At 41.9% G+C, this 19,292-nt stretch overlaps 1 protein-coding gene across 1 annotated transcript; it reads right to left on the bottom strand.

Moving 5' to 3' along the window:
- Positions 1-9,118: 9,118 nt before the first annotated feature.
- On the bottom strand, positions 9,119-13,120 carry LOC120643846 (aspartic proteinase Asp1-like). The gene is made up of 8 exons (XM_039920327.1): positions 12,879-13,120; positions 11,975-12,092; positions 11,356-11,585; positions 11,034-11,270; positions 10,119-10,257; positions 9,807-9,995; positions 9,653-9,722; positions 9,119-9,562 (listed from the first exon to the last, which is right to left on the bottom strand). Exons 1-8 carry the CDS (start codon positions 13,001-13,003, stop codon positions 9,450-9,452), a joined length of 1,221 nt encoding a protein of 406 aa, XP_039776261.1. The 5' UTR covers positions 13,004-13,120; the 3' UTR covers positions 9,119-9,449.
- Between the last annotated feature and the right edge of the window lie 6,172 nt (positions 13,121-19,292).

Raw genomic sequence — 19,292 nt, 5'->3', positions numbered from 1 at the left:
GGCAGTTGAAGACTGAGTTCTTGAGTGTGGTAAATAGCTACACTTACCTTTACTGAAACCCCTGTTCTCTGCTTCTTGTGATGGCGAGAGATGACGCGGATGCGAAGTATTTATAGGCGACCTGGAGTTGGGACTTGGGAGGCTTGCTCTGGTACGTGCATTTTTTTTCTTTGTTATTCTAACATGGTCTTCCATTTGGATGGTTTCAGATTCAAACGTCTGGCTTTTCTCTAATCGGTTTTGGTTTGTGAATTTGCTTTGAATTATTATTATTATTATTATTATTAGTAATAGTAATAGTAATATTTTCTGAATGCTAATAAGGGTTCTTATACTGCTATACTGAGATTAAGGCTGTTCAGACAATATTAGAGCTCCAACAAGATATTTTTATCATATGCAATTAATTTTACCATATAAAAGGATACATGTATAGGAAGTTTCAACAACCCACTTGGAAGCTAATTAAGTAAAATAGGCTTCACATTTTCAGAGCATCTAATAACCTATCACAACTGAAGCTCTGTTTTGTTTTATTCAACTGAATGCACCATTGACTTGATCAGCGCCAGGGAATCCCGGACCATCTACTACGTCCTATATTTGAAGATAAGTAGCATAAATGCAGCAATAGGACAAAAAAAAACTAGCGCAAATATATGGTCATATATGGTCGATGGGTAGCTGGGCAAAGTCGCAGAGATAATTCTTACAGATCGCAGACCTCTTTTTCATGCATCCTGAATTTTTTTTTGAACAAATGCATCCTGAAAATTAGCGATCCCATTTCCACATTCCTGGGCATCTCCAACCTCCACCTGGTCACTTATTGATTTGCTACCAAGTATAGATGAGATGCTACCTGGGCATCTCCAACCTCCAACTCTAATACGTGCACTTTTTTGTTTTTTTGTTATTCTAACATGATTTATTTTCTGATAGTTTTGAGTTCAAATTTCCTGACATCTTCTTAAGTGATGGATTTTTATTGCCATACAGTAGTATATATTTACCTTGAATTTTTTCACTTTCTTCATAGTGGTATGTTTCGATGAGTGCCTTCACGTACAGCTTCGACTTCTTCTGAGGCAGATGAGAAAAATGTTAACTCTCCAACAAGATATTTTGATCACTTGAAATTAATAAAGTTTTCCTTTTCCAAAAAAAGATATTTTGATCACTTACAACACCAACTCACTCTGGAGTTATTCCGGAAATAGGCTTTACATTTAGAGTATCAATGGATCTAGTAATTCACAATTGTAGTTTTCCTAAACTTGCTGGAGGTGGGCCGAAAGGCTTTTCGGGTTTTGAGGTGGGCCTTTCAGACCATAAATGACCACACAGGCACCAAACGGGCCAATTAAGTTGGCAATATTCACTAGAATTTGCCAACATTTTTTTTACTAATAAAAATAGTATTATAGTATTATTTCAAAAGTTAAAACTTGTTCTCGCCTCTTTGTTACTGTATTTACAAGTACAGCTACTATACATCTTGACATTCTGAGCAAGATTGATCCGATCCGTGCATGGGTTCTATTCTATCTTAGAGTCAATGCCGGTCCTATACATTGGAGATGACCAAGGCATGTGTCGTCGCATGCATCCTTCTCGTTATCGTTCGGCCGGAGCCCCAACCCAATGGATGTGCTTGATCAGCCGGTCCTCACTCATATCAATTATCAAGTGAAATTAATTTTTAACACAAGGATTACACATACTCCATGAATCATTTACGTGCAAACCAACCTCTCCGTGGAAATTATACAAACTTCAATCTGAACCACTGGATCAACATCATGCGCCCTCTCCTTAGATGTTAATCTGATGGCCCAGATTGAAGTTTGCATTGTTTTTACAAATAGATTGGTTTGCATCTGATATGTTCCCCAGATGGATAGCATTATATATTCTTCTTCCATAACGAAAGTAGTAGTTCGGATGGTTGCATTGTATAAAATACAAAAACTGGCACGTAATAATAAGTACTTTTCTTTTTTGCGGGTAACAATAAGAAGCAAAGGCAAAAATATATAGGTGATTGATAATCATGTGTAGAATTAAGCTAGGAATTATTGGCCGGGCGGGCGGGCGGCGGCTTAGCCGATGACCGGAGTCCTGACGACGACGCTGCGGTCGTCGCCGACGAGGACGACGCGGTTGGGGTCGTAGTCGGTGGGCAGCGGGGTGGGGATCATGTAGAAGGCGACGGACACGTCGGGCCTGTCGATGTTGATCCTGTCCGCCGCGTTCAGCATCTCGAACCCCACCAGCTCCGGCCACGACGTCTTCAGCTCGTCGTCGTTCATCAATGCCGCCGGCGCCGCCCTGCCCATGACTATCTTCTTCTTCTTCTTCTTCTCTAGCTTAATTACTAGCCTAGCTGCGCCGCTTGGGGCTGCAAGAGCTAGGTGTAGCTTATAGCTCTGATTCCTGATCGATCGATCTGATCCGTCCTATTTATACTGCAGGATCAGTGGCAACTAACTAAGCTGCTAGCTAGTGTACTCGGTCAGACTCGAGCAAAGATGATCGAGACGCGCGTCGTATGCAGCCTGCATCGCGTCCACCGCCGGCGCTTGGTCGCATGCGTACATTCAGCTGGACACGACGTTCTTGGCCATTGGCTCCGCCGGCCTTAGCTTGCTTGATGACAACCATGTTTTATTTTTATTTTTTTTTGAAAGGGAATTTTATTTTATTTTCAGCCAGGTGCCGAACCAAGACTACCACTTGCTTCTTGTTGTTATTAGTTAGTAATAATATAATTAAGGAGGGAGAGTTCTGGATTGGACGACGAGTGGCTAGCTAACTCATCACTAGCCGGCCGACCGGCGGGCGTTGTTGTGGTGGATCGGATATGCAACTAGACGTTGAACCATTTACGTTGGATTTATGGATCGATCGATTAAATAGCTCCAGCAGGTGGTGTATAAAAAGTGTGCTATATACAGTATATATCACGGGACCGGACCTAGTCATCACGGTACTAACTAGCAAAACGAGAATCAATGCATATGGTTGCTGCTGGCCGGTTAATTAAGACAGATCATGTCGGCGCAACCAATAAACGATCAACAATAGTTGAGCTTATCTTTTGTAAATACTGGCAAAGCTTTTTATGTTTCACTAAGAGCATTTTCAGGAGTTTGCTAAATGAAATTGGCATCCTATAAAATTAGGCAAATCAAGAAAATTTCGTCTCCAACAGTTTGGGAAACAAGATTGGCATTTTTAGCAACTTGGCATTCCTCCCGTCTGAGTGTTTGCATTTTAAAAAAAATAAAAGAAAGAAGCTGAGTGTTTGCCGAGTGTATTTTTATTTGCCGAGTGTTTTACCTTGGACACTCGGCAAAGAGTTTACTTGCCAGAGTGCAGTAAAAAAAGAGTAAATTGCATCCACCATACAACAGCTTGGCAGGTGCGTGCAAATTGGTCCAGCAACTTGTAAAGTGCTCAATTTAGTACAATAAATTGACAACTGCGTGCAGATTAATCTAACAACTTAGAAAATGCTTAATTTAGTGCAATAATTTGGTAAATTGGTGCATTCATAGTCCAAACGTTACACGACAATGTATTTGCTAACGTCAGGTCACAATAAAGAGTATATTCACATCAGAACGTATTATTTGACCATAGATTTTCATGTCGCAATGGATGCCAATAATTTTATTATCAGAATAAATTAATTAAAGTTTTATTAAATATAATATATTATTTAACCACCATTACAACAGCAACATATTAAGCACAGTAGATGAACGTCAATAATTCTTAAATTTTATAAATAGAAATTATTGATGGTGATCCAGTTGTTGATTTTCAACTATGTACAATTTTCTATGAGTTCAAATTCAATCAAATTTTAGAATTACACTATTAGCATCACTGAAACACTGAAGTTGATAAGAGAGATACTGAAACCTTAGATTTCTTCTGCGCTTCTCCTCATGTATTCAAAAGTGCTTATGTTTGTTTCTGTTTATTACTTTATTTAGCTCATTTTCCTTTCTAATGAATATAGGAGGCTCTTTCCTACCAAGCTCCTAAAAGGTATCATAGTTTGTATCAACATATTGACTTTTTAGCTTAACAGTGCATATAATCAAACATATCAAAAATAGTGAGGGTGAATTTTTAATATTGAATATCAAATTAAATAGTTTTAATCAAAATTAAATCACTATACAAAAATAATTAATGTAAATACATAATATTAACTTCTGAACACCGAGGGTTCTTATCTTGGCCAAATACATTGTTACGCAGGCGCAAAACGTAAATCAATGGTCAAATAATACTTAATAATTTGTCCTGATGTGAATATACTCTTTATTGATATCTTGCTTTAGTTACATTGTCGTGTAATGTAATGTTTGGACTGTGAATGCACCTATTTGCCAAATTATTGCATTAGATTGGACATTTTACAAGTTGTTGGACCGATCTGCACCTACCTGTCAAGTTATTGCAATAAATTGAGCATTTTATAAATTGTTGGACTAATTTGCACTCACCTGACAAGTTGTTGTATATTAGGTGCAATTTACTCTTCATGGACCATGATATTGAAAAAGCTACTAACATGAAAATGTTATTATGTGTTTTTCAATTATCAAGTCTTAAAATCAACTTTCATAAGAGTGAAATATTTTGTTTTGGACAAGTTAAAGAGATGGAACAACAATACTCGCAATTATTTGGTTGTCAATCTGGGAAGTATCCTTTTAGATATCTTGGCATTCCAATTCACTTCAGAAAGCTTAGCAATGCATACTAGAGGATCGTAGAGGAGAAGTTTGAGAAAAAACTAAGTAGTTGGAAAGGTAAGCACATGTTGGTAGGAGGACGGTTTGGTTCTAATAAACTCAGTATTGACTAGCTTAGCCATGTTTATGTTATCGTTTTTTTTTGAAGTCCCGAAAGGGGTACTTGAAAAATTGGACTACTATCTGTCAAAGTTTTTTTTGGCAATCGGATGAACATAAGAAAAAAATATCATTTAGCCAAATGGAGTATTCTATGCCAACCGCAAGGAATTGGGGGGGTTAGGCATTAAGAACCTTGATATACAAAATAGGTGCTTGTTAAGTAAATGGCTTTTTAAAATAATCAATGAAGAGGGTATTTGGCAAAGTTTATTAAGGAACAAGTACTTAAAGAACCAAACTATTGCTCAAGTGGAAAAGAAAGCGGGGGATTCTCATTTTTTGGCGGGTCTCATGAATGTTAAAGATACATTCCTGAGCTATGGCTCTTTTCATTTAAATGATGGTAACCAGATAATATTTTGGGAGGACAACTGGTTGGGTAATCATACACTTAGAGAGCAATATCCAGTCCTGTTCAATATTGTATGGAAAAAGCATGCGACTGTAGCATTAGTATTTGATAGAGTACCTCTCAATGTGTCCTTTAGAAGAACTTTAACAGGTCATATACTTACTTTATGGCATGATTTGGTTGCTCGCATTAGTCATGTCCTTTTAAATGATAATGCTGATGTCTTCCGATGGAATTTGAATCAATCTGGTATGTTTACCGTTAGCTCAATGTACAGTGCACTTATTAGCAATGGTAATGTACAGTTTGACAAACATTTATGGAAACTAAAAATGCCCCTAAAGATTAAAATATTTATTTGGTACTTAAAAAGAGGTGTTATTCTTGCTAAAGACAATCTAGCAAGACGGAATTGGAATGGTAACAAACAGTGTTGCTCTTGTTCTAGTGATAAGACTATTCAACACCTCTTTATTGATTGTCATGTAGCCAAGTTCCTATGGAGAGCCGTACAGTTCGCCTTTGATTTAAATTCGCCTCGTAGCATTACTCATCTGTTTGGTAATTGGCTTAGAGGGGTTGGAATCAAGTTAAAAAAGACAGCTGTTAGTAGGAGCATCTGCTTTGTGTTGGACCATTTGGCTTAGTAGGAATGAGGTGGTTTTTGACAAATCACCAACTAAAACTTATTTATAGGTACTATATCGTGGAACCCATTGGCTCAGATTCTCGGCACAGCTACAAAGGCGTGACGAAGACAAGGAGGCAGTACAGAAAGCATGTCAAACCCTAGAGGTATTGATCATGCAGTTATTTGCCAATCATGGATGGAGGTTTAGTAATAGGATTGGTCCTCAATAAGCGTATTCATTGAACTTTTGGGTTACCTTTGTTGCCTTTTGCTTATTTTTGTCATTGTGATCGCAGACGGAAGAGCTGCAAGCTTTGTAATAAGTTGTTATAGCCTCTTTTGAGGTCAAGGCCGGGTACCCTTTTCCATTATCTAAAAAAGGTGCAATTTAATCTAAAAAAAACACTTGGCAAAAGAAGTTATTTGCCGAGTATTTTACTTTTTTAAGTAGATGCCGAGTGTTTTACTTTTGCCCTCAACAAAGAAGCTCTTTGCCGAATGTATTATTTATGCTCTCAGCGGAAGGTAGGGCTCATGGCTGCGCTCCCCTGGCCCTCTGGGCTCTGGCGGCTCTAGCTAGCGGATCAGACGACGTGGATGGCCCCTCTCCGTACAGCTGCAACTGCGGAGCGCGAGCACGGGCCCATCAACTACGAGTCGATGATGGGCTGGGTACTGTAGCGGATTACGTGGGCTGGGCTGATGTTGTTGTCTAGAGCAATAGCCTGACATGACTGCCAGTATAGATGGCCTCGTAGAAATGATAATTTGAAAGCCCTCAAAGAAAAAAACTAATAATCTGAAGAAAAAAAATGGCGACATCGTGCTTTAGACTCTGTCGTCTGTTATTATACATAGAAGAGAGAGAAATTTGAAGACCCACAATACTTACTTGGCCTGTCTGTTATGGATGGTAACACTGAAGTAGTCAGCTGCCATGCCAAGAGCAAGTGAGAAGGCTTTGGGACTTCTTTTTTTCTTTACATGTATAGTAAGTTTCAACAACCCACTCGGAAGCTAATTAAGGAAATAGGCTTCACATTTTCAGAGCATCCAACCTATCGCAACTGAAGCTTTGTTTTGTTCAACTGAATGCACCATTGACTTGATCAGCACCAGCTGGGAATACTGGACCATCTACCATGTGCTATATTTAGAGATAAATAGCATAAATATAGCAATAGAAAAAGAAACTAGCTTAAATATATGATCATATATAGGGGTGGTAATGGGCCATGGCCCTAGTGGTCTCTTCACAGCTCAACAAGGTCCTTAATTTTTTTAGCTCAAAATTGCATAACATTAGAGCCCGGCCCTTTTAGGACCCGGCCCTTAGATTTTCTAATTCAAAATATTGGGCCCTTACCACCCCTAGTGATATATGGTCAATGGGTAGTTGGGCAGAATCGCACAGATAATTCGTATTCGTATGTATCGCAGACCTCTTTTCATGCATCCTCTGAAAATTAGCGTTCACATTTTCACATTCCTGGGCATCTCCAACCTCCAGCTGGTCACTTTGTTTTGCAACCAATTATAGAAGAGATTCCATATATAGGAGTACACGTAGGAGTACGCGAGGTATTTGCAGGAGCTGTTGCTTGGAGGCTGCCTCCAACTCCAATACAACTCGGACACTCACAACGCACACACACTAACACCCCTATGAACACTCACAATACAACTCGGACACTCACAACACACACACACTCACACCCCTATAAACACACGTACGCAAATCCTACCCCTATGAGCATCTTCGAAGACTGAGCCGGCAAATCCTCGAAATTAACGAAGTCACTACAGGCGCCTCACTATCGACGGGACGGAAATGTTGCCTACCACTGAATGCACAACGCCGTTAAATCCCGAAATATTCGCTCTCATGGAGAGTCGAACCCAAGATCTCAGGTGCTATCGAGGCTCTTGTAACCACTGGGCTACAGGCCCTACAGTATTGATCTTGAAATTTTTTATTTTCTTTGTAGTGGGGTATGTTTCGACGAGTGCCTTCACGTCCAGCTTCGACTTCTGCTGAGGCAGATGAGAGAAATGTGAACTCTCCAACAAGATATTTTTATCTCTCACAACAACTGACTCCGGAGTTATTCCAGAAATAGGCTTTTACATTTAGAGTATCAATGGATGGATCTGGTAATTCACAATTTTAGTTTTCCTGAACTGGATGCACTATTGACTTAGCAGAGCACCAGGGTATATTATTGGTCCATATGGTATCTATTTGCATTGCACATAACGTACATATGGCCAATAGGCAGCTGGAAAGTGACAATGTGTATAGATCACAACCACTTTGCTCTGAGAAATTAGGCATCCGATTTTTCACATACCTAATGACATCTCCAACCCGCCCAGAGAAAACACACACACATATTCTCGGTGTGTTATAGGCAAAAAAATGTAACTGTGATGCTCTAGGAATCAAACCACACAATTTGGATGTCCCATAAACAAATTCCTCACAGATTGCAAGTTATTTAAGATAGTAGTATGTTATAGCAGATAACAAATAAGGTTTAGGTTCCCCTCTTAATGAAAAACGTGCTCAGGCACGGTTGCGAAAAAATACATAGGGTTTAGGGTTTAGGGAAGGAGCGAAGTATTTCTCCACTGAAATGATATTCTTGGTATATATCGAGTTGCCCTATTACAGCTCACAGCAGAATGTGGAAAATCAGAGTAAATGACAAAATGTTTTTTGTACACGTCATGAGATACGATTAGAAAATTGTCTCTGGAGTCATGATTTTGGGATACATAAGCTCACACAATTCATGTGTCCTGTGCCAATATATTGACTATAAAGTATAAACCTATGTATATGTATTTCTAGAAACAGTGAAACCACTCATCTCTGTGCAAATTATTTACCTTTATCAGTAAATTACGAGAAATTAATTGGTACGAATTTGATTTGAATTTTAGTGAGAAATCCTTCTCAAAATAAATACCATCAGGTTTAAATGTTTTATACCTAATCTACAGAGTACTACTAACTCTTGAAAGTTACTTTATATATGAACTGCAATACATCAGGACTCTCTGCAATCACAGAAAGCAACCCACACTTGTCCTCTATTCATTTCATTAACCAAATAGTGGGCCACTCAGTTTATGTGATTTTTTTGGGCATAAATTTATTTGTACTATTGCAATGGAATAAGCAGCTCTGTGTCCTTAATTATAAAATTGAAGTCTAGAGTATCTTCAAGTAAATGGTATACAAAAACAACTCAGACCAGCCTTATAAATCACGGACTCCCATTTCATTATGAACACAGGGAGCATACAGCCAGTGTTAATAACTTCCTATTGTCTCTCTAACCTTCACTCCTATAATCTCATTCCCCTCACATGTAACATGCATTATTCCGACAGTAACAAGCTGGCACACTTCAGTTGGGAAGTTGACCATTCCGAGGAGTTTTGACTATAGTAATTTTCACAAACTCCATCAGCAGTACACGGAAATGGATTCAAGAGCAAATGGTTCTAATGTGGGAAATGGTCATGGAAAGGAAGACAGAATAGACTTGGCACTCCTACTGCATGGTCCACGCACCCATCCAATCTGCGCTTTCTCATTATCATATATCACCATCTGATCTTGCATTGTGATGTCTACAAAACAAAAGTTCAACAGAAGTTATTACATAAAGTTGCAGTATATCAGAGTTTCAAAACTGGGAACTGTAGGACTGGACTCTTTACCTCCAATTACGTTGAAACTCAGCTTAGCTGCCGTTCCGTCAAGGATGCCCAAGCACGCATTTCCATTTTTCTGGCACAAAATGTAAGAAGGCATTTAGCAATCATTTCATTCTGTAAAACACTAATGCTAGTCAGTTAAGTCTTGAGTGTTTACAGTGACAACGAGGTAGTTTTCAGGAGGGATCTCCATGACAGCATTCTTGCCATTGGCAAAGCTCAGAGACAGTGACTTGAATTCCTTCTTGACGTCAAACACAGATTTCAATGCCTTTTGCCCTTTCCAGCACAGAGGCAACTCAGGATCTGACACTTGTTTAAGTGATTTGCTGAGACCAGCTTTGAGCTGCAAGGTCAGAGTACTATTAGTTTACTGTTTATTTTCTTAAAAAAATCATGGAAAATGGGACACATCATGACTGAAATAAAAAAATCATGGAAAATGGGACACATCATGACTGAAATATACCGCAGAGACAACAGCTTGGTATGGCTGGGCAGTGAAGTAGGTATAGGTGCTACCACTGTCAAATACGACCTCCATAGGCTTTACGCCTAGCGAACGTTTATCAAAGTTAAGCGTTCCTGAGCCAGGGGAGTAGTAGTTCCTGGAGAAACAATGTTGTATAATGTGTCAAAACTAATGAAGAAAGGGGACAAAAAAAAAAGTTCGTAGATGCCTGTAGCCCCCTATATACAAGTCTGATATATGGAATTAGCCATGATGTATATCCTGATTCTCAGGCTCTCGGTATTGCAATTCAGGTGTTATACTTGACCTGAGTACATTCATAAATTCTAACAATCAAAAGATACCCTGCGTCTTATTTTTGAAAAATGGCTATTAATTCCATAAACTAACATCAAAGTATCGAAAATTCTGGAAATTCTGTGAAAAATTACAGTAATGGCATATTATCCCTACACTAATATATTGTGACAGAGTGCTAACAAACTTGCAAGAATCAAATAAACTGATTCTCATGTGCAGTATTTCCTGTGTTATACTTGTCCTGAACAATCAAGGGACGCCTAGTTTTTCTTGTTTTTTTAAGAATGGTCGTTAATTTTGTAAGCTGGCATCAAAATCTAGAAATAGCCTGGAGATAATAATAAACAGGAGTGCAAATTATTTATAAAGTATACCATTACTGAGTTGTCAAGGGAATTTATGACTTTATGTGAAAAATTAGCCTTCCAATCCAGTGGCACAAAAAGGATAATACTTGCACTGAATTTTTAACGTTAAATTGACCTTCAGACCAAATTGTAACAGAGTGTTAAATAACTTGCAGAAATCAAATATGGACACAGTTTTATATGGTCATATCAGAAATAAAGCAACGCCAATTGCAAAAGAAGCACTGGAGATAATGATGTGTACCCAGATGTGCTCCGAGCCATAGGCACCCAAGTTACGCGTGACGTAGGCACAATATTATCCCCAAAGAAGAGGAACCCCCCTCCATTCGTGCTGAGGCAATGGCCAAGGACATTCTTGGTGACCCCTTGTTGCTTGAGCTGTGAAAGAAGGCTAACTGATCCCCTCCCAAGCCCAAGTAAGCCGTCTGTCACTGCTTGCACCGCACCATTTTTTCCAACTTGCTGATCATACCCACAGCTTTTTTTGCAAACAAAAGCAACCATATGAACAACTGAATCCAGCAACACTATCAAGAAATATATTACTCACTCAAGTGTTATACCCAAAGGTCAGGCTGGGACGAATGTTGGAGGACTTGAGGGGCAGCGAGAAGTTGTCATTGATAAGCACACCTTGAGATGATGCGCTGTCTGTGTACTTGATTTGGTAGTCACATTGTTTTGGTGAAGGGCACTTCTTGTTTGAACCCAGTCCACTGTGGAGTGCAGTGCAAAGAGAATCTGCACACGGTATAAGCCTGTTCTGTGCAGGCCGATACAATGGGTGCGGCACCTGCAACAACCATCAGGTACACAAGATCAAGGAGCATGTCAAAATTCTACATTTCCAAGCAAACCTAGAAATAAAAATGAAAATAAAGTTTTCGTTGAACTGGAGAAGTCAATTAGTTCATGTGGGATGTTTGGAATCAAAACTGATACCAATTCCTGGGGTCAAACCTATCGGCAAAGTAGGAATAATACAAAGACAAGTCAAATTTAAACCAGAAGCGTGTTGCTTTTAAAAAAAAAGACTTGGACTTAGAACAACATGTTTCTTTGCAACGTAGCTTCAGTGTTCATTCTGAAACGAATACCATGATCAAACAGGCAAACACAGTGGACCCCAGTAACCAAGACTAGAGTTATGATGATGCAGTTCTGAACAATCATCAACTGTACCTTGTTGCAGCTCTGGCAGGGTGCGTCGCACTGAAGCCATGTGAGGTCGCTGCCGGTGTCAACGTCCAGGAAGTAGGGCTTCGCCGGGTTCCCAATGTTCATAGTGACATAGTAGTGGCTGCAGAGGTGGAACAGAATGTCAAGTGCTGTACACAAGTACAAAAGCTTGTAAACATGGATGGAATTAGATGGTAAAGGAAATCAGGCTTATATTTTTAACAAGTGAAAATTGGACAAAGAAAATAAGCAGAGGATGCTCTCCTTTCGTGCAACAGAAAAAATGTGGAGTTACTGACAAACTAAGAGCAAGAAACTCCACAAGCTAGTCAGTCAGGTAGTAACAGACGGGGGGGTCGGGGGGGGGGGGGGGGGGGGCACACTAGGAAATTTCGACCGGGGTTAAAGACTAGTAAAAGTCAATGCTCATGGAAACACGCAACAACCTGAAAGTAGCACGCCAGCAAGGACCAAGAATCCAAGATGATTCGGTTGGAGCGAAGAGCAAGCGGTAAAACGGTAACTATCGCGGTAAGATTCGGTTGGAGTGAATACTAAATTGGTGATGCTCTGAACTAGCACTGACGACGAACCGCGAAAAGGAAATGCAGGCAAAAGGGGGGCGCAAAGTCAAAAGAGAGGATTCGGTCAGACGAAGCCCAACGCCCGCGGCGCGACGGAAACGAGGCGAGACGGCGGCGGCCTGCATTCGCAGCAGGCGCGCGCAGAACAATCCGCCACGCCACCAGCCCCGATTGGGCGAAAAGACTCCAGATTTTGCATCCAATCAATCCGACGGCAAGAATTAAAAAAAAATCTTGCGGCCAATCCCTCTTCCCTCGCCGCAGCGGATTCTTGCCCAAAATCCTTGATCAAGGGCCCGGGAGGAGAGGAGGAGGTCACGTACCCTGTGGGATAGACGTCGCCGTGGAGCTGGAACGCGGCGGTGGAGGGCGCACTTGCCGGCGCGGCGGCGCGGGACGGGGTGGCCACGAGCGGGAGGAGGACCGCCAGGAGGAGCGCGGCGGCCATGGCGAGGCGAGGGCAGGAGGGAGGAGTGGTGTGGGCGCCCGCGACGCGGCGGCTTGGAGGTTTTCCTCCCCCTTCCTCTGCCTCGAGGAGGGATGGTGGTGGTGGTGGGAGAACAGAGGAAGAATGGCGGGGGCGGGGGTATTTATACAGGAGGACAGATGAGGAGGAAGGAGGACGCCGCGCAGGCCACGCGGCTTCGGAAACTGCTCCGCAATTTCTTTTGTTTTCTCTCTGTTTTTTTTTTGTTTTCTTTTGGGAGAGTTTTGGCTTTGGTGCTTTGGCTCTGGGTTTTGGAATTTTTTGGGGTTAGGTGAAGCACTCAGATTTCTGCTAAACGTGGTCCTGCACTCCTGCTAGCACTCTAAAGTACATTGGCACCTCTTTGTTGTTTCACAAAATAAAATGTATTTTAGCGTTGTTCACGAATTATTATGTTTATGTTTTTGGTTCTTGTGTTCCAAATCGATTTATTTATCCGAAAAAAATTTCCACCGATTTTAAATTGCAAGATTCCACGAGAATTAACTTCTGTAGGGAATTGCAATGTGATGTTGCAGTGTTACAGCCTTGATTTGTTTTGCTCCTGAAGTTCTAGAGTTTTTAGTGTATGTGCGTATGTATCCTAGGTCTCATTTGGTTGTTCCTCTTCTAGAAACTTCTAGAAGGGAATCTTGCATGCATGATTTAATAAAAGTATATTTGCAAAATCTGTTCACGGGTGGGTGTAACTTTTCGCGACAAGTCTAATGACGGCAACTAATCAATGATTGGCTACAGTGATGTTACAGTAACCATCTTCTAATCATGCGGTCAGAGGCCTCATTAGATTCGTCAGGGTTCCTAGCGCAGCAGTTTTGGAATTAGTTTTGTAAACTGTCTTTATTTAATATCCCTAATTAGCGATCAAAGTTGTGAACAGTTCCACTTCTAGTTGCTGCAAATAAAAGTGATAGAAAATCTAGTTTTCATTTGCTGCACTTTGGTTTCAAATGTTGCATGAAACATACCATAAATAGTGTTGTGGTGGGAATTTTTCTTATGAAGTCAGAGGCATGCAACAAAGTATTTGTTGCATTTTTCTGTGTGCAAACTTTTTCTCTATGATGTTGCATGCATAGGTCTTTGATATTTGGACAGCATATGTCAGATCTGTCTGATGTCGCTGTCAAATCATAATTTGTTTCATTTTAATCACCGTGCCCATATCTAAACGCCTGCATTATGTATAGCATATATACTAAGTACCTAAAGAGCTGTGAGGTGAAATTTTCTCTCATGCTGAACACATTTTTCGACCTAGCATTATGTTTAGTTCACACGTGAAAAATATACATCTTGTTACATTAATTATCTCGGTTGGTGAGCCGCATTTTTCCACGGATAATCCAACTATGGACGGCGTGTGGATACATTTATATAGCTACCTTATCTTTTCTAGTCCAGAGAAGGCTAATAAAGACTTGAGTTTTGTGATACGATCGAGAGTTGGGTCAACATCTCTCCTGTCCATGTCAACGATTAATACAGTCTTGAGCGCGTTAAGCAATGGAAGGTTCCAAATAAACTGACGCTGGACTAGCTGTCAGGCTCACAACAGCTCCAGTGTTTCTTGTTTATTACTCAAGTTGTTTTCGTCTGATTGGATGAAAAGGTCATCTCTATTCTATCACCACCTCCTGGTCCCTGGTTATTGCCGTGTGGAATGATAACACAGGCTGAGCAAAAATATAATTTCTATATGCATGCTGTGGTTTACTCCCTTTTTCATTCTAAAATATACAATATTTAGGATAAACTATTAATTAATTAGCTTTTATTAGCGAATTAGCTAGTCCTATATGTTATATCTTCAAGAACAAATAAAGTACGTTAGTAAGAGGCATTGTAAGTGTCTTACGGTCATGGCCAACACACTGGAATTACTAAATACTCCCTCCGTCCTGGAATGTAAGTCATTCTAGAGTTTTAGGACAGATTATGGTTGTGTATAAAATACTCTCCTACCCCTAATTATTAAGCATTGAGAATGCGCTAATTAAACTAGCATGTCTCTTCCCATGCACCTCCCCCACATTGTTGCATGCATATCTTTCTATTGGAGTATGTCGGTTTGTAAACTAGGTAGGCTTCCGGGTTGCGCAACGGGTGTCGAGTAATCGAGTATGTCGGTTTGTTTTGAGTCGGTTCTTGCTCCGTAACTGACTCTTTTGTAACACTTCTCTTCCCTTTTTAATGATAAACGTGCCCATGCACGGTCGCGAAAAAAATATCTTTCTATTGGAAAAGATCTGAAAATGGTGCACAATTAAGATATGGTTGGATCCACTCTCAACCTAGAATCACTTATATTGAGGATAAATTTTGAATCCCAGAATGAATTATATTTGAGGACGGATGGAATATTAATTATTATATAGTCTAGTCTTGAGCTTGTTGGTGTTAAAGAAAAGTTTGACCACCACGACAATCGGATCGGACAGCCAAGTGGAATTGCAGAACCGAGAACAACGTACTGATCCACACACACACACGGGGTGATGACCCAAGCAATGAGTACGCGGAGACGGTGGAGTCCAAGTTCAACTGGCGACCAGTGGTTGTTGAAACATGGCATCATCCTGGCATCAGTCCTTCCTACACGCGCGTGCTCCAAAATTAATTAAGCAGTAGAAACAGAAGATCGAGAAGAACACCAAGCTTAATTATCTGGACGGTGAGTTTCCAAGGCCATGGATTTTTCATTCCTAGGGTTTGTTTCGAATAATTTCTGGCCGGGCTCAAGAGGCAACAAGACCGAAACGAGCATGAATCCGACCTGTCGACCAGCTCTTCGCGAGCAGGACAAGATGAAGGCGTCTGCAAAACCATCAAGAAATAAAATGCAACGGCTTTCTCTCTTCTTGTTTTGGTTGATGGTTGGTGAGCCAGTTGTGATACTACGTATCGTACGTATCTAACGTACTCACGTGCTCTGATTCCAGCTCCCTCGTCGCGTGCCGACAATGGGACGGGATGGCGGCTTCTCGCTGCTGCTCTTCAAACCTCTAGCTAGCCAGCAGCCTGCAAAATCATCTTAGAATTCCGTGTGCTGGCCATGACCGTTCAACGTTCAAATCCTACCGGGTTTGATTTGGCACGTCCTGAACATTTAATTAATTTGGTGCCTGTGTGAGGAAACAAGTCGACCTGGACTTGCAACTGTATACGATCTGCACTCTCACTGTTGCTCATCGAGTTCACTCTGCCGCCTTCGTTATTTTTGCCATCCAAGCTAAGTATAGTAGCAACAAGATGCTGTGGAAACAAATGCAAGTACAGCTTCAAACATTGGTTCAGACTTCAGACTATCTACTAGTGCTACTATAGTACTGCTGGCACGTGGTGTGTTTCGTTTCATTCCATCGTAAAGCCAGTTCTACGGCCGGGAATCTGCCAAGCTCGCTTAGCTTGTAAGACTGACTCCAACAAGCGATTGCAAAATGGAATAGGCATTCGTAGATATGCATTGTGCACGGAGGCCGGCTCGGGCAGGCAAAAAGTTTCGTCTCCAACAGCAGGAAGGAAAAAGAAGTCGTCCTCGCTCTCCTCCGGTCCGCGCCGCCCCCTCCCCTTCATCTCCGGCCGGAGCCTCCGCCGCTCCCTACTCCTCCGCCACATCGACGCCGTGCTCAGAATCGCGGCGAGTGAGCTCGGATGGCCGATAAAAAAAGGCCCCAGACTGACCTCGCGGTGCCCGAGGCTATTTCTGCCTCGGACGCCTCCCGTGATGATGCCGCCGTCGCGGAGGCGCCGGCGAAGAAGAAGAAGCTGGCCATGGAGAGAAAGAAGCAGAGGAAGGAGTCCGACGCCGTCCGACGCCGCCAAGCCGCCGCGGGAGGCGCGCGGCGGCCAGTCTGCGGCGAGCTCGCACGGCGGCGGCCAAGGCGCGGAGCCAGCGAATCGGGCCGAGCACTCACCGGAGCAGCAGCACCCGCCGCAGCGCGCCGAGGAGGCACGGCGTGCACAGCGCTCGCCGCCGCTCCGCGCTCTCCCCTTCTCTCTTCGCGGATCCATGGCGGCCAGGCCATCCCTCTCCATGGCGGCCAGGCCGGCGGCGCCTCCCTCGCAACCTCCAAGCGGCGGTGGGCACGACCTCCTTCCCTCCCCAGCCTCCTCCACGGCGAGCGGCGCGGCTACGGTGCGGCGGCGGCGGCCCCCACGGCGAGCACCTGTCTCCGCGAGCTCCAGCGGCCCGGCGGCCTCCGCCCTGCTCCTTGCCCCTGGATCCGGCCGTCAAGGCGAGCTGGGGCAGCCGGCGTGCGGTGGCGAGGCCCGCGCGCGGCGTCGCAGCCCGCGCCCGGCAGAGCTGCGGCGAGGCGAAGCGGCGGCGCGCGTGCATGGGAGCAGCGACAGCGAAGGGGCAGGGCGGCGCGGTGGAACGGCAGCCGCACGGCGCCGCCGCCGGAGCTCTGCTCCCCTCCCGCGGCTCGAATGCCTTTAAGGAGAGGCGATGCAATTTTGCATCCCCTCTCTCCTCCGTAAGCAATTTGCCTCCCGCGATGCTCCGTCTGTTGGAGGAGGAACCGAACACGCATAGTGGCAAGCGCGAGGCAAAAAATGCTTTTGGCTCACGCTGTTGGCCTCAGTCTAAGCAAACAAAAAATGGGTGCCCCAACTTAGATAGCCATAGGCCATAGCTCTAAGCCTATAACGTATAGTCTCTCTGATTCTTAGATATTGGGTTTTAATCAGTCACAGAGTTTTTCTAACTTACCTAGGCCATCAATGTGTTGATATTGGCAGACCATTCCGTGTACTTACGAATTGGAGGTCGTTGCTATGAAGCTTTTTTTTTTTTGCCAACAACAGCGATGAACGGACGGAGAAACAATAATAGACATTTCTATCCTTTATTTCTGCATCATTTATTTAAGGGAAAGTTCGGTTTACATCTTTGAACTATCACAAAAGTCTGATTTTCATCCTTCAACTACAAAACCGGATAACACAGGCCATCCAATTGTTCAAATGGGGAAAATTTAACCCCTTAGGTGGTTTTGAAGGTGGTTTTTCCATTTTGTAATAATTAAAAATATTCAATTTTAAACTAAAAAATCATAAGTAATTCATTTTAAATAAAAGATACGAAATGTGTATCGAAAGTTTTCTAAAAATGTAACCTATCTATTGGCACGATACTATTCAGTTATTCAAATTCATTTTTTATTTTCATAATATTTGGTTGCTTGTAGTTAAATGTAACCTATCTATTGGCACGATACTTTTTAGATGTTCTGATTCATTTTTTATTTTCATAATATTTGGTTTCTCGTAGTTATATCTATTATTTTTTAATAACAAAGATTTAAATAGAGCGATAATAGATAGGTTACATTTTAAAAAAAATTGGTACTAGTTTCAAATTTTTCTGATCTAAAATGAATTAGTTTTGATTTTTTAGATCTAGTTAGAATTTCTTTAATTTTTTAAAAATACAAAATCACCTTGGAAACCGCTCTAAGGGCTAAATTTGTCTGCCTTTGACAGTTGGATGACCTATGTTATTCAATTTTGTAGTTGAAGGTTGAAAATCGAAATTTCTATAATAGTTCCAAGGTGTAATTCGAACTTTTTCTTTTATTTAATGGTTTTTTGTTCCCCTTTGATCAGCCGTAGAGCTGAAAAACTTTGTAATAAACACGGGCTGGGTGCCTTACAGATGCCCGAGACGTACACTTACTTTATCACAAAAATATGTGTCGATGTTAGATACTTGGATTGCATGACCATACATCCCAGACTGCACATGCTTATTAGTAGTAAATTGTTCGGCCTCCAATGCAACATTGAACGTTGGCATGAAACGACAAAGAAAACCAACTTGTTGGCAACTACTAGAGGCGTCAGATAGGGTTGGCACTTTACAGACGAGGAACAGAATTCATATCATGACAAACTAGACACCAGACGTGTGACGACACACGAGGTAGCACATGACACGAGCCCCCAAGGCTCACGACAGATTAATTGACCGGAACAAAAATTGCAGCTATTCAAAACGATGCCACCTCTGTATCCAATGCAGCTACTAGGTTAACTCCACCAAAATCAATAACGCATATGCTTAGAAATTGGTTAACAAGCATAAGCAAGAAAGAAAAAAGTTTAATGTTTATTGGAGCTGCAGCTCTTATGTGGGCGATATGGTGTACACCTAACGATTTAATTTTTTAGAAAAAAAATATTTACCTCATTTATGTGGGAGATAGGAGAGCATACTGGCTCCGATTTTGGTCCCTGCTACAGCGTG

The sequence above is a fragment of the Panicum virgatum genome, chromosome 8K (assembly GCF_016808335.1).
Source record: "Panicum virgatum strain AP13 chromosome 8K, P.virgatum_v5, whole genome shotgun sequence".
In the NCBI taxonomy this organism is placed as follows: Eukaryota; Viridiplantae; Streptophyta; class Magnoliopsida; order Poales; family Poaceae; genus Panicum; species Panicum virgatum.
The sequence above is the reverse complement of the archived record's forward strand: the minus strand, read 5'-3'. Positions and strand labels throughout refer to the sequence as shown.

Excerpts from the sequence above, each read along its gene's own strand:
- LOC120643846 (XM_039920327.1), bottom strand. The coding sequence starts at position 13,003 with ATGGCCGCCGCGCTCCTCCTGGCGGTCCTCCTCCCGCTCGTGGCCACC. Across the intron at positions 11,271-11,355 it reads CGTCCCAGCCTGACCTTTGG|CTGTGGGTATGATCAGCAAG; the intron begins GTATAACACTTG and ends TTGCAAAAAAAG. Across the intron at positions 9,996-10,118 it reads ACCAAGCTGTTGTCTCTGCG|CTCAAAGCTGGTCTCAGCAA; the intron begins GTATATTTCAGT and ends CTGACCTTGCAG.